Source organism: Idiotropiscis lumnitzeri, chromosome 2 (genome assembly GCF_059441095.1).
Source record: "Idiotropiscis lumnitzeri isolate Australia: NSW breed Sydney's pygmy pipehorse chromosome 2, RoL_Ilum_1.0, whole genome shotgun sequence".
NCBI lineage: Eukaryota > Metazoa > Chordata > Actinopteri > Syngnathiformes > Syngnathidae > Idiotropiscis > Idiotropiscis lumnitzeri.
The window spans coordinates 10,696,622-10,712,002 of record NC_142392.1 but is presented as its reverse complement, the minus strand read 5'-3'; the positions used below and the strand labels follow the sequence as shown (position 1 = coordinate 10,712,002).

At 41.6% G+C, this 15,381-nt stretch overlaps 2 protein-coding genes across 2 annotated transcripts in view; both read left to right on the top strand.

Moving 5' to 3' along the window:
- LOC148341659 (uncharacterized) overlaps window positions 1-15,381 on the top strand; it is a 269,746-nt gene that overhangs the window by 72,917 nt on the left and 181,448 nt on the right. The gene's annotated exons all lie outside the window — the stretch shown is intronic.
- On the top strand, window positions 259-3,099 carry LOC148341664 (uncharacterized). The gene is made up of 2 exons (XM_088283423.1): window positions 259-382; window positions 1,544-3,099. The coding sequence occupies exons 1-2, from the start codon at window positions 259-261 to the stop codon at window positions 2,797-2,799; spliced, it is 1,380 nt and encodes a 459-aa protein (XP_088139549.1). The 3' UTR covers window positions 2,800-3,099.

Genomic DNA, 15,381 nt, shown 5'->3' with positions numbered 1-15,381 from the left:
CAAAAAAAACCTCCGCTAAATTCTTCTGATTTAGTGTGGAACTGACTGTAAATTTCTCAAAGGATGTCCAGTGCTACTCTAAAGGACTACGACATAATTCATTAAGTCTTTGTGTCCCGATAACCTCATCTTCGCGCGTTGATGCTTTTCGGCGTAGTTAGCTTAGCTAGTTAGCTAGCTAGCCGCTAACGAAAAGAGGCACATGACTCATCGCCAAGCAGCGATCAAGTGCGGATTTTTTGGAATTATCATTTGAAAATGTGTGAAAGAACGACACCCAAGTACGAAGAGGAACTTTGTGGAATAAAAGAAGAGAACGAGCAACATCTTCAACTGCTTGACGAAGTTTGCAACCAGCCTCGTGTTGTGCTACACGAAGCAGGTTTGTACCCGTCTTACTCTCATTTGCTTTGGAAAGAACGACTTTCTATCGTTAGAAATATGCATCACAACATTAAGTTGTTTGGGGACATGCGTTCACGGTTATTGCCGTTTTATTTTTGAATATTGCCTTCTACTTGTCGGTTTGCTGAACATTTGTTTATGCCAAATGAAATCAGTGCAGAAAATAAATGCCAAAGAATAACCAATAGTGGGGGGTGAACTCCATGTTTTTTCCAGTATAACATTTGAACTGATTATTGAACAGTTTACATTTTGCTTATTTTATATCTTTTTCATGCAATTCTTGACAGAAGGAATTCTGACTGACTCTAAAAAATGTGCACACTGCGGCGAAAACATCAATGGCGGTTGATCAATTTTAGTGGATAAAACACAAAATATTAAGTTTAAAAAAAAAAACAAATACGTATTGGTCTTATTTATTTATGAAGTTTGTACTGGCTTGGTCGGGTGAGTCAATGAACCTCCGGTGGCCCTGCACAGTTTTGTGCACGTGTGCATAGTTTCACCTCATCCAAACATTTAAAATACATTGAATGCATCCATCCAGGGTTGCACGGATCTCATCACTGAACAAGCGGATGCGGCAAGGAATGCATCTGCATCTTTGGCTTACTATGGGCTTAAAAAGGGAGAACGTCACAACCCCCTTTTCTACCAAAAAGGCCAGGAACATTTAGTTCTATCCCTAAATGCAAAATGTAATACTTGTAAGCATATTTCACTTGAAGGATTCCTATTTTATCGATGACATTAAGTTTGCAATGCCCCCCAGTGGTCTGCATCAATATGTTAGGGTCCCACAACAGGTGTTCCATCAGCCTGTGTGCGCTAACTTCAGCTCGCTTCCAGAAACGTCTGTGACCATGTCAGGAATGAAATAGGGCATCGGCCGCAACGTGCTTCCTTTTTAAATGCTCGTTTATCACTGTTGTGCGGCTAACGGGAGGCTTACATCGTAGGACGTAATTTTGTGAAATGCCCCCATGGTCCGGTCCAAGTTGGGGTTGCACGTATTGCTCCGTGTGAGGCAGGCACAAGTCAAGGTAGCACGGTAGAAAACAATATAAGAAAAAGTCGCCGCATGAGGTTTGACTTGACCAAACCAAATGTGTGTTTGTCTTTCTGTGTCCTGCAGACGTCAGTGAAAACGATCTCCGTTCTGTGAAAGAGGAGCCAGACTTGACTCACATCAAAAAGGAGGAGGAGGAGGAGATCAACAAGTCACCAGTGAACGTTGTCCCTATAAAGACTGAAGATGTAAACAAGGATGAGAGTGAGAACAAGAGAGGGGCGGAGCCTCTAAGTAGCAGTTCAAGTCATCACGTGACAACAGAAGGTGACGAAGACCACTGGGGGCCATCACAAGCACATAATGAGGACACATTATCAGATGCTCATGACGATGATGATGATGATGATGATGGGCAAGCCAAAGGTGAAAGGGCATGTCCCACTGACAGTTGGGTATGTTCTCACTGTGGGAAATCATTAACCTCAAAATTCTCTTTAAAACTGCACACAAGAACACACAGTGGAGAAAAGCCTTTTTCCTGCTCAATTTGTGGAAAATGCTTCTCTCAAAAGGCAAATTTAACAAGTCACGCAAGAACACACAGTGGAGAAAAACCTTTTTCCTGCTCAATTTGTGGAAAATGCTTCTCTCAAAAGGCGAGTTTAACAGAACACACAAGAACACACACTGGAGAAAAGCCTTTTTCCTGCTCAATTTGTGGAAAATGCTTCTCTCAAAAGGCAAGTTTAACAGAACACACAAGAACACACAGTGGAGATAAACCTTTTTCCTGCTCAGTTTGTGGCAAGAGTTTCTCTCATAAGATAAGTTTAACAAAACACACAACAACACACAGTGGTGTAAAACCTTTTTCCTGCTCAGTTTGTGGCAAGAGTTTCTCTCAAAAGGCAAATTTAACAAGTCACACAAGAATACATAGTGGAGAAAAGCCTTTTTCCTGCTCAATTTGTGGCAAAAGCTTTTCTGGAAAGTCAATTTTAACAGAACACACAAGAATACACAGTGGTGAAAAACCCTTTTCCTGCTCAGTTTGCGGAAAAAGTTTCTCTCGAAAGTCACAATTAACAGCGCACTCAAGAACACACAGTGGTGAAAAACCTTTTTCCTGCTCAGTTTGTGGTGAAAGCTTTTTTATAAAGGCAAGTTTAACAAGCCACACAAGAAAGCATACTGGAGAAAAACCTTTTTCCTGCTCAGTTTGTGCCAAGGGTTTCTCTCAAAAGTCACATTTACGAAGCCACGCAAGAACACACAGTGGAGACAAGCCATTCAGTTGCAGCGTTTGTGCGAAAAAATTATTTTCTAAAAAGGGTGCTAAGAGACACAATTGTGCTGGTGAGAATTGCAGCGATCCATGAAGCTTAAAAAAAAGACCAAAAAAACTGAAGGGACTGACTCTTTTTGGTAAGATGCAAATGTGATTTTGAATGAAATATGATCAATTTAATTTTGCAAAGATTTTTTATTGACATTAAGCCAATGTGATCAGTGCCAGAAGAACCAACGTGTCTGAGTGATGATGAGTTTTTTTTGTTTTTAAGATCAAGCATTATAAATAAAATTAATTGCCTTTGCCTGGAACAACATTTTTTAACATTATGCTTTTCAGTTGTCTTTTTAATCGTACTTAATGGAAAAGTTGTGAGAAGAAACAGTGCTTATGAAATCGGTGCCTTCCACAATTATTAATAAAATCACTTGTTCCACTTGCTCAACTGGCCTTCATTACGCTGTGTGAAAAGGTGAAAAACTGAACTAGAAGTTGAACTATAAAAAGAACCAGACAGAGAAACGCAAATCATCTCAGTTTCTCTTGAAGGTTTTGGAATGTCAGGAGTTGGCAATCTGATGGCGACTGGAGTCAGCGTTTATTTGTCACCACGAAGGAGATGATCCCCATCACGCAGTTCGTTGCTGCGCCTCTGAATACTGAAATGAAATATTTAAGTACTTAAATAAATGCTAAGATATTTTTTAACACTCTAACATTTAAATAATAAAATAGTGAAACATTTCAATTTGAAATTCGCAACCACATACAGAGTAAATTAAATTCATAATAATATAGAAACATTTACTCAATATTGAACAAATTTAGGAATCCTAATTTTAAAAGATAAAAAAAAATTCTTAAATCAAATTTTAAGTATTAAATTAATTTCAATAAATATTTGGGTACATATTTAAATGAGCAAATATTTTGACAAATACTCAAGATTGAGATAAAAAGTATTTAAAATATTTGTATATTTTTTACATGTTAAAATAATTGAAGAAACATTGTTGTAATCTCAATCTAAAGGATCTAAATCAAGAAGAGCAAAACGTTCCGTTAAAAATAGTGTCTGGGCATTTTTGTTTGTCATGACATGCAATGATTATTTTTTAATAACTTGAGGTATTCATCCAACTGTTGATGTGGGGCTTGCCTTGAGGTATTTACCTCAATGGATAAAATGTTTTGCAAGTGAAATTAAATTGTTCCCAAAAAAGTCCATGTCCTTCTCTCCACTAACTATACTTCAACTTTAGTGGACGACATCCTCACATTGTCCTTTTTTTCTTTCTCTCCTAATTTTTGTTGTTCAACGATGCACTTTTTGTATTCAATATGTGCCAAAGTTGTTTGCGTATCGATATTTTCAAATTTATTTCAGAAAAAAAAAGTACCATGGCGCCATCTAACGACGAAGACGCAAATGCACAACTCCGAGTGGTGACGTTTGCGTATTAAAAATGAATAAAACAAACAAAAAAAACGTTTATAGAAGCATATAGATCTCAAGGGACAATATTATTGAACCAAACAATGATATTTGAAAACAAAATTTTTTTTGAATTATCATAAATACAATAAGAGCAGCATGTTAGAAGACCCTTCTTTCGACTGTTTTTGAGTCTTCCCGGACGACGCACTGTTGTGAAATGCGATTGGACAGTAAACAGCCAATCAGAATCAGCCCGAGTTTCCGACTCCTGATTGGTTAATAATTGTGGCACAGTTTGCATCGTAAGCGTAAAAATGTGTTTCGTCCCGGAGAGGAGAGAGAAGCCGGAAGAGTTGCTCTTTTTGTGGAACCCACGCAGAGACAGTTCAACACCCATTTTGGATCGGCTCATACTCAAGGACATTTTGGAAGGACTTCAATAAATTTGTCAGTTTATTTCTTTATAAAGACTTTTCTTTAAAGTGGGAAAATTTTGTTTTCTGTTACTTTTAGAAAAGTGGTGCTCAATATGCTTTTTTTCATTCATTTCATTTATTTTCTAATACTTAGGGCTAGGTTTTTATTCATAAATGTAAGTTTGGCAATCAGAAACCGACCTTTTCAAATTTTCACACTGACACTGTTTTCGATATTAGACTTTGATATGACTCTACTAACACAAAGGCTCAGAAGAAAGGCCAGTGGAACAAGTGATTTTATTGATGACTGTGGAAGGCCCCGATTTCATCAGCACCGTTTCTTCTCACACCTTTTCCATTAAGTGCGATTAAAAAGACAATAGAAAAGCATAATGTTAAAAAATGTTGTTCCAAGCAAAGGCAATTAATTTTATTTACACGTTTGATGTAAACACACAAAAAAAACTCATCATCACTCAGACACATTGCTTCTTCTGACACTGATCACATTGGCTTAATGTCAATAAAAAAGCTTTGCAAAATTCAGTATATCATATTTTATTCTAAATCACATTTACGTCTTACCACAAAGAGTCGGTTCCTTCAGTTTTTGTTTTGGTCGTTTTTTAAGCTTCAAGGATCGCTGCTATTCTCACCAGCACAATTGTGACTCTCAGCACCCTGTTTAGTGAAGAATTTTTTAGCACAAACGCTGCAACTGAAATATAGAAACATTTTATAAATATTGAACTCATTGAAAAGAGTCATAATCTTGAAATAAATATTGAAATATAAAAAATACTTCTGTATTAAATTAATTCAATAACCCGACCCCGGATGAGCGGCAGAAAATGGCTGGATGGATGGAATAATTTAAATTGCATCCAAATTCAAAAGAACAAATATGTTAAGAAATATTCAAGTGTGAAATAAAAAGGTTTAAATTGTTGAGAATTTTACATATTAAAATAATTGAATAAATATTGTAGTATTACATAAGCAATCTTGAATATAAATTGAAATAAATGAAAAAAAAAGTCGTGTATTTTTAAATGGCCTAATCTAGATATGGGAAGTAATTCTCTTTATAAAACTATGAAGGGACTTGAGCTCACAGAAGTGACCAGTCTTGGTTCTGAAGTTCCGATGTAACCAGATACTGCCCTGAGAGAAAATAGGCCTGAGCATTGTTTATGGTGGGGGCAATTCTCTCGCCAGGTCAGTGACCTTCCAGGGTATGAGAGGAATTTAAGGTGGTCACGAGTAGACTGGTCGTATCAACGGGGAGACGCATCTGCTCTCCCTCTGGGGGACTTTTGGACGGAAATCCCAAAGACGAGCGGGATGGGAATGCATATGTAACAAAGGAAAATTAGATATTCATGTCCTATTTGAGCATTCCCTAAAAGAAGGGAATGTCTGAGAGGGGGCTCAAGTTTTTGGGGAGACTTCTTTTGACATCAGCATGTGACGAGAATAAAATCTTTCTTCTTTCTTTTGTTCTTTTTCATCACCAATCCAGCCTTGCTCGGCTGCCTCTCCGGAAGGCAGCAAGGACCCACACTTCAAAGACAAAATATACTACATATTGAAAGAAAAATAATACTCAAATATTGAAATAAGTATAGAATTGAATGAATAAACAACAAAGAAATATATACCTCCTGGAAAATATCATTATTTTTAGCATTTGTCAACATTTTTCTTTCTTGCACATTCTCAAACAATCGTAATTTTATTTTACTTTTTAAGTTACTTCAGTGCATTTCACACCTGTGCCTTCAAAGAAGTCCTACTTCGTCCTACTTGAATGAATCCCCATTAAAATACCATCATTTATGACACCACGGCTGGATAAATAATTTGGAGAAACACACTTACGCACCACTGAGTGAGTGTTGGACGATATAGCTTCTCTTGAAAGGTCCGACTTGAAAATGTCCTTGCAAGTGTATCTGAAATTAAATCCACACTTTTCCCTCCTTCGGCCATTGTGGTTTAAAAAAAAGCAAGAATATATTTCAGATTTTCGAACGTTCGCCAGTTCCGACTTTTTGGTGTGTTGATTCGGCATAGCGCTGCCCCCTCACGAGTGAGTATCCAATCACAAAACGCGTTCATCACCCTCAGCGTAAGGCCAGCGAAAAGGCTCACTGTAACCAACTCGTGATCTGATTGGCTATCGCAACCGTCTAACAAATTTGAAAGCTCATTGACTTTGACAGAAGAGATGCTCCCACAATTGCATCTTCAGGCCTCGGAACGCATAATGCCCGCTCCCCGTATTGTGAAACCTGCCCGGCAACACGAGCGAGCGGAATTCTTATTGGATTCAAAACTCTCACCTAAAAATACAACGCTCAGCTATAATATGACATCAATGCGATGATTATGATCATTTTTTTTATTGATTTTGTTCGGCCAACAGAGAAGGCCTTGAAGGCCCACCACTGAGTTACTTAATAGCCTAAATTAAACTTTACTTTCATCAATAGAGTTAAAGTTATGCTTTATTGTCGGATTTATGTAATTAATAGCCTTTGATGGACTTTAGTGTACTTAATGTAAACGGGCAACGCTGAAAAAACAAAACAGACAGCAATTCAAGTTTAAACCCATATACGTGAAATGCGCTTTAGAAATAAAGTATATTTTTGCACACATTACACCGACATTGAGTTCCTCCAGATCGACGCTGACCTCAGTGATGAAGAGAGCCAATCAAAAATCGCAACCCAAAACACAAGCAAACAGGAAAAAGTGACAAACAAGAAAGCTGGGAAAGTGAAGAGTGTGAAACAGGTGAGAAACCCAACAACATTTTACGTTTGTATTTCCATACGTTGTAATTTATGGATGGGAATAATTCTTAATTTCTACTTCTAACATAGCGCAACTGTTGGTCTGGTGAATGTATAATCTTGCGTTGAGCCGCCACTACAATGAGTTACGATTCTGATGCAGTGGGCCTCAACATAGTTTATGTCAGGTCAGGGATTTTTACAGGGGTCCCCGACTTATCAAGGGATGGATATACAGGAATGGGTCCCGGTTTAGACGAGATGGCGCCGAGGAGCAACATAAGGGGAGTCCACATCTGTTCTCGTCCTTGAGGGTTTTGGATGGCCATGTAAGGGCAAGTAGGACGAGAATGCATATGTAACAGGGGAGAACTGCATATTTATATCTTTTGTTTGCTTTCCCTATAAGAGGGGAAAGCTCGAGAGGGGGGGGACACACCCTTTCTTGGGGGAACTTCTGGCATCAGCCAATTTGACACCAATACAATCTTTTTCCAACCATCGCAGTGTCTCAGAAGTTTTTTTTATATCACCAATGCAGCCTTGCTTGTCGACCTGTCCGGAGGGAAGCTGGGCCAGACCCGCACATCAACAACAATAATATACCACAAAGGTTAAAAGTCGTTGTCTATTAAACAGTAGATGGCGATAAAACCAGTCTTCACTCATTCAAAACTGTGGAAAACATTGCCACCTATAGGCTAGAAAACGCAATTGCAGTCTTTCAATTTGTCCCTCTCCGAGCACTTCCGGGAATCTCAAATAAATAGAAAAGCCGGTTTTCCATTTTTGCTCGTGTTATATTCTATTTTCGTAGTCGAAACAAAATTTTAAATTCAAACTGTTTTGAGACGTTTCCTTCCTTGTTTCAGAAAACAAACAAGCTGTATTTCAATTTGGGAATTTATTATTTAAAATGAAAATCAAATAACCAGTTGTTTTTCCTTTATTAATATCTGCTTCCAAATATAACTATTTTTCAACAAACACGTCCTTCACTACCTCATACATCATTTTTATGCCATTATGGGCGTGGTCTGGAATAGTTACTTCAACAGGCACTCGGTGTTACTCCTTTCGAGTTCAATCAAGGCTCAACTTCGTTCTTCGGTTTCAACAGACATTTAATGTTGTCGACAAGTCTTTTTACATGTTAAAACAACACCCCAACAATGCCGTCAGAACTAAGAAAACAGCGATATAAACAGGGGTGCACATAATATTTTTCATGGGTTACTCACATGAGTACCAGGAGATAGTGTGGGGTACTCACGTCTTTTTTTTTCTTCCTCAATGTCCTCCTGACGTTAAAAAACTTACTACACAAAAGAGATCCAATTTTCTTTGCACAATTTCTTCAGTGTTTCAATGTTTTTTTTGCACCACCTTTCTGTAAATAAAACTGCAACAGCTTTAAATGTGACACAGTAGGGCACACCGTGATCACCTGACTTGGCTCAGTTCTCCAGTGTCTGCGGTGCACAAAATGTGCACCAGGGAGCCTCCAACTGCAGCGAGTTGCTTAAGTTTTGGCACAATGCCGTTGTACGCTCCAACGTTAACGGCAGCACCGTCTGTGCACACAGCGACCAGTTTAGCGGCTCAGTTATTCAAGCCTGCGTCCTCGAAAAGTCTCACTAGTCCGTCACTTATGGCTTGTGCGGTTCGATCAGCACCCAGTTCAATTAGTCCAACGAAGTCTGAGGTTAAGTTCGCCGTCACTGGACACCGACACGACGTAAACGATCTCCTGCTCAGTTTTTGTGATGTCCTCGGATCCATCAAAAAGCAGACCCAGGTCTTTGAGCAAAACGCACCTCTTTTATCAGCTATATGTGGATGTGAGTGGCAAATCTTGCACCACATTTCAGTACGCTCATCATTAGCTTCAAGCCACGGCACATCTTGGAGCCACTTTTTTGAAAATGCTCTCTAGTTTGGCTCAGGCTCGCTTGGCTGTTTCTTTTTTGGTGGTGAAAGACCCAAAAATTTGCTTCAAGTCTGTAGGGTTTTTTTGGCATTTTTCACCTCGTTCGTTGTGCTTCTGATGAAATAGTGGATTGATGGCAGTGTGTACAGGTACGCAAAGGCGCGTCGTGACGCACTTGACGTTCCGCATCCCTGATTTCTGTTGCGCATGCGTACCTGCGTACCAGTTATGTGCACCCCTGGATATAAACGTATAAAGCACACAAATAAGGATGGCTCACAAAACAATAAAGAAATTTAAAGTAAATAGCACCTCATTGGCCACATTCACTCAAAAGGAATAAAGGTTTACAATTCTTTACACAAACGTGACTTGTCGTCTTGCCTTCTCTTCAGGGTACATTGCCTCTTCTGGCCATTGTGTGCATCTATGCCCATGTCCCTAAACAACAGTTTATACATGTGGAAGAAAAAACAAGTTCCCCCCTTTACTACGATTTTAAACCAAAACACCTGAAAATTATACCTTACTTAACATTTTAAACACAAAATAATGTCTTCATTCAGTGTACTTTTGAACCACATTAAACTATTGTGGTAAATTTCGTTGTTGATGTGCGGTTCTGGCTCAGCTCCCCTCCGGACAGGTCGCCAGGCAAGGTTGGCTTGGTGATGGAAAAAATGTCTGACACACACCGGTGGTTGGAAGAAGATTTTATTGATCTCAGCTGATGTCAGAAGTTCCCGAAAGGAAAAAAAGGGTCTCCTCCTCTCGAGCCATCCCTTCTTATCGGGAAGGCAAACAAAAGACATGAATATCTAATTCTTCCTTATTGCATATGCATTTTTATCCTGCGGCCCCTTAACTGAACTTTTCAACAACCTCCTATGGGTGCGAGGCACAGACCCCCATGCAGCGGCGACTTCTTGGCGCCAGACCCCTCTTCTGTAAACACCTTCCTTGGGGCTTCGATGACCTTTGCTCAGATTCCAGACCCTTCGTAAATAATGTTAAGGCCCGCTGCCATTCAAGGCTGTAACCTAAGTATTAGGGAGGTCCAACCCAAGAGTTGGTATTCGCAGAGGCACCAATATCGTCATGGCCATAAAATGGGTTGCATATGTTAGACCTTGTGAAAATCAACTACATAATCCCCCCTTCGAGGCAAACCCAGATTGCCTCGACACTTAGTTAAAATAAAACAAAAACGACATCAGCATAAATTCAAAAATCTCATTCCAACATTTTATGTCTGTAGTGGCAACTCTTTGGGTTTACTTGCCACTGTAGGAGCAGGTGAGTAATAACTAGCCTGACGCGACAAAACTTCCAATTGACCAGCGTCGATGGTGTGGCTGTCACAGTTCGCTGATCAGCGTCGTTGTTGGTTGTCGCTGCTTGCGTTGAGGATTGAAGTCGCTGGTTGACGTCGTTGTTGGTTGTCGTGCATTGAAGTCGCTGATTGGCGTCGGTCAGAAAACTTTGTCACCCACCACCCGACCTTCTGAATGTGCGTTTCAGGCACGTCACATGACCACCCTCTCACGTGTGGCTCGTTAGGCAATCAATATCAATAACGTTTAAATAATAATAATGAATTCCAAATTAGAAAACATTCCTCAATATGGCTCTTACATTTCCGGCCCCTAATTGTTTATGCTATGGGCGGAACAATTACATAATTCTAAATACCTCAAGAGCCATTAGACACCAGATACGCTTAATCTTAAGTGTTTCACTACGATTGCTTTATCATAAACTTAAACTATCAAAGATCAAATTATCAATTGAGTCCAGTGTTTGAGTCCTTAATCTTCATGTTGACTCTTGAAACAAGCAGAGCTTACTCACTGGTCTGTCCAGCTGACTGGTCTTCGTCTGCACCACTACTCGTCTTACCACACCCTTTGCATCAGGCAAGGTCTTTAGGACCCGGCCCATCATCCAGGAGTTGCGTGGTGCGGCATTGTCTGCTATCAGGACGACATCACCCTCTTGAAAGTTCCTCCTGGGTCTCGACCACCTTTGCCGATTCTGGAGCAATGGCAGGTATTCCTTGAGCCACCTGGTCCAAAACAGATCTGCAATATATTGCACCTGCCGCCATCGTCTTCGAGCATACTGGTCGTCACGGGAGAAGATTCCTGGAGGAATGTTGGGTTGTGCCTTCAGAAGTAGTAAGTGGTTTGGTGTCAAAACGTCAAGATCACTGGGGTCGTCTGATGCCAGGGTGAGAGGTCTGCAGTTAATGATAGACTCCACCTCACACATGACGGTTAACAGTCTCTCATCATCCAGTGACTGTTGCCTGACGATTGAATTAAAGACCTTTCGCACCGTGCGAATCAGTCTTTCCCACACGCCACCATGATGAGAAGCTGCGGGCGGGTTGAAGATCCACTTCACACCTTTCTCCATCATTGCATTAGAAATTTGTCGTTGGTTGAATTCTTGAAGGGACTCACGTAGCTCTCTCTCAGCAGCAACAAAATTGGTCCCATTGTCTGACCGCATGATCTTGACCTGACCTCTTCTGCAGATAAAGCGGCGGAGCGCATTTATGCAAGAGTCTGTGTCCAGACTGTGGGCAATCTCGATGTGGACGGCCCTTGTGGTGAGGCAGGTAAAGAGTACGCCATACCTTTTTACATGGATTCGACCCCCCTTGACCTCAAAAGGCCCAAAAAAGTCCACTCCTACGTTCGTGAATGGAGGCAGATCTGGTGTGATGCGGTCCAATGGCAGATCGGCCATTTTCTGCTCTCCCGTTCTACTGTTAAGTCGTCTGCAGACAGTACATCTTGAAATGATGCCTCTGATTGCTGAGTTTACTTGAGGTATCCAATACCTTGTGCGCAGTTTGGCCAACATGTAGTTACGGCCGCAGTGTCCTATTTCTTTGTGGATGTGTTGCAAGATGAGCGCAGCAATTGGAGAGCTTCTACATAGAATCGCAGGGTGCTTTATCTCTTCTGGCATTGATAATTTGGAGAGCCGTCCGCCTACCCACATGATTCCTTCCTGCAGAAAAGGATCCAATTTGTAGATTGGACTAGTCTTTCTCAAATATCCACTGTTTTGTAAGGCAAACAGTTCTTCAGGGTAAGTTTGTTGCTGACTGAACTGTATCAGCTCTTTCTCAGCCTCTTCTAGGTCTTCTATAGTGAGCAGGGTTGGCTGAAGTGTCAGCCGAAATCCTTTCATGTGCTCTGTTACCAGCTGCTCTTGTCGGCTTCGCTGGTTCTCAGTCCTCTTGATCTTGTCCATGAAGACCTTCCTTTCCTCCCTCAGGTGCAGCAGCAACTGCTTCAGCTTGAGCATCCACGCCACTGCCCTTTTCAACCTTTTCCATTCTGAGTAAAGTAGTATCAATTCATTCAACGCCAGCGTCCCTTCCTGTCCATCCTCTTCAACCTTCAAGGCATAGGACTTTACTTCAGGGTCATCTTGGAGTCGATGTTTTACCAAAGGTGCTTCAGGCCAATCCTTCTGCGACATCAGAAGGAAACTTGGGCCTAGCAACGAAGTCTTGCTTTTGATGAAATCTTTCACCTGCATTCCCCTTGAAGCACGGTCCGCCGGGTTGTCGCTGGACTTTACATAGTGCCACTGGGAAGGATGGCTATGTTCTCTTATCATTGTGACCCTATTTGCAACAAACGTCTTGAAGCGACTGTGTTCGTTGTTGATGTATCTCAAAACTGTGGTGCTGTCGGTCCAAAAGATGGAGTTTTGAAGTGGCATTTATAGTTCACGCCGCAACATCTGATCCATCTTCACAGCCACAACTGCAGCTGTCAATTCCAGCCGTGGGATCGTTACACGTTTCAAAGGTGCTACCTTTGCCTTTCCCATCAAAAGAGTGCAACACTTCTTCCCAGACTGGTTTGATAAGAGCAGGTAGGTAGCAGTGCCAGAGCCAGTCTCTGATGCATCAGCAAAATGGTGTAACTGTGACGACTGCACGGGTCCAAAAGTCACTGGCTTCACACACCGTTTTACAGTGAATCCCTCCAGCAGATTAATCTCTGCCAACCATTCTTTCCATCTGTGGGCATGACAGTCCTTGATCCTTTGATCCCAGCCACATTTTTCTTGACACAGGGTCCTCAGGATCTGCTTTGCGGGAAGAATAACTGGCGCCAAGAATCCTAGGGGGTCGTATAGTGCACTGACTATCGACAAAATCCCGCGCCTTGTCATAGGCCTTTCAGGAACATTCAGTTGAAATTTAAAACTGTCTGAGGTGGTGCACCATTGGACACCCAAAGCATGCTCCATGGGAGGAATGTTGTGGCTTAGGTCCAAGTCTTTCATCCGAGTTGCAAGGTCCTCTTCTGGGATGGTCTTCAGAACAGTCTTACTGGAACTGACCCACTTTGTCAACTTAAAGCCACCCAAGGCGCACAATGCTCTTAGATTCTTCACAAGCTGAATTGCTTGAGCCTCCGAGGTGACTGACTTTAAGCAGTCATCCACGTAAAAGTTATTGAGAACAGTATCTACTGCTTCTGTATATGCTGTTCCCCCGTTGTCTTCAGCTGTTTTCCTCAAGGCGTAAGATGAGCAACTGGGTGAAGATGTAGCACAGAAAAGGTGAACAGTCATTCTGAATTCTTCCATCTCTTCACTCAGGTTGCCCTCTGGCCACCACAGGAACCGCAGAAGATCTGCATCCTCTTCAGGCACCTTGACCTGATAGAACATGGCTTTAATATCAGCCATCAATGCCACTGGTTCTTGCCTAAATCGGACAAGAACACCAATCACGGTATTGGTAAGATTCGGGCCCTGCAGCAACTCATCGTTAAGAGAGAATCCTCTGTCGGTTACTGTGCAATCGAAGACAACACGAATCTTGTTTTTCTTGGGGTGGTACACCCCGTGGTGAGGAATGTACCACACCCTGCCATCCTCACGCAGCAACTGCTCCTTGGGAACCTTGACAGCATATCCACTATCAATGACGTCCTTCATGAATGTCTTGTAGTCCTCATGGAAACCTGCGTGTCGTTTCAATTTCCCTTTCAGGCTGATGGCGCGCTGTTCGGCGATACAGCGATTGTTTGGCATCCTGACTGCCGTGTTTTTTAGTGGCAGGCTCACACAGTAATGTCCATCCACCAGTCTGGCAGAACTGTTCACCAGAGTCATGAACTTGCAGTCTTCCCTTGACATTTCTTCTTTCTCCTCACAGATGCATTCTGGGAAATCTGCATCATATTGTTGTCTTAACAACTGTTCTATTTCCACAACTGAAAGATAAGAGATGTGTGGGTTTTTTCAGTGTGGCTCTCCATTTTCAAACTTCGTTAGAGGCCCATTTACTACCCATCCTAAGGCGGTTCTGACGGCATAGGGACCACCTCCTTCAGCATGAATCACTTGCCATGGCTCCATGGCCTTCGGGACGTTGGTGCCTATGAGCAGGCCGATTGTAGAATTGATTTGAGGCAGAGTCACATCTTTCAGATAAGGCCAACATGCAATGTCTTCCTGTTTGGGAATGCTTTCCTTCTGAACCGGAATGAAGCTGTGGGTGAATACTCTAGGCAGGTCGATGTCTACGTCTTCCTCCAGCCCACACACTTGTAAGTCTGACAAGACAAACGTCTTCAACACATTATTGTCATCTGCCCTGCTACAGCTCATGGTGTTGAGAAGAATTTGTGTTCTTCGGCCCCTGAGTTTCAGCTTTCTTAGAAGGTCTTCCGTGCAAAAGCTTGCGGTGCTGCCAGGATCTATAAAGGCATATGTTTTCACATATCTTTCACTTCTCTTCGATTTGACCTTGACAGGCAAGACCGCTAATGCACATTTGCTTCCGGCCCCAATATAGGAACAAGCTTCATGAGACACACATGCGTTGGAGATTTCTTCACTCTCCGAGCAGTTCTCTGTCCTCCTTTCAGTAGCCACATTGTCCTTTTTCTTATCAGTGAGCGCACTGCCTTCCTTCTTCTCTATGTGCAACAAATCTGGATGTCTTTGCGAACATATTTGACACCATGTTCTCTTTTTACAGTCTTTGCTGAGGTGTCCTGGGAAAAGACATCCAAAGCACAGGCCTTTGGATTTCAGA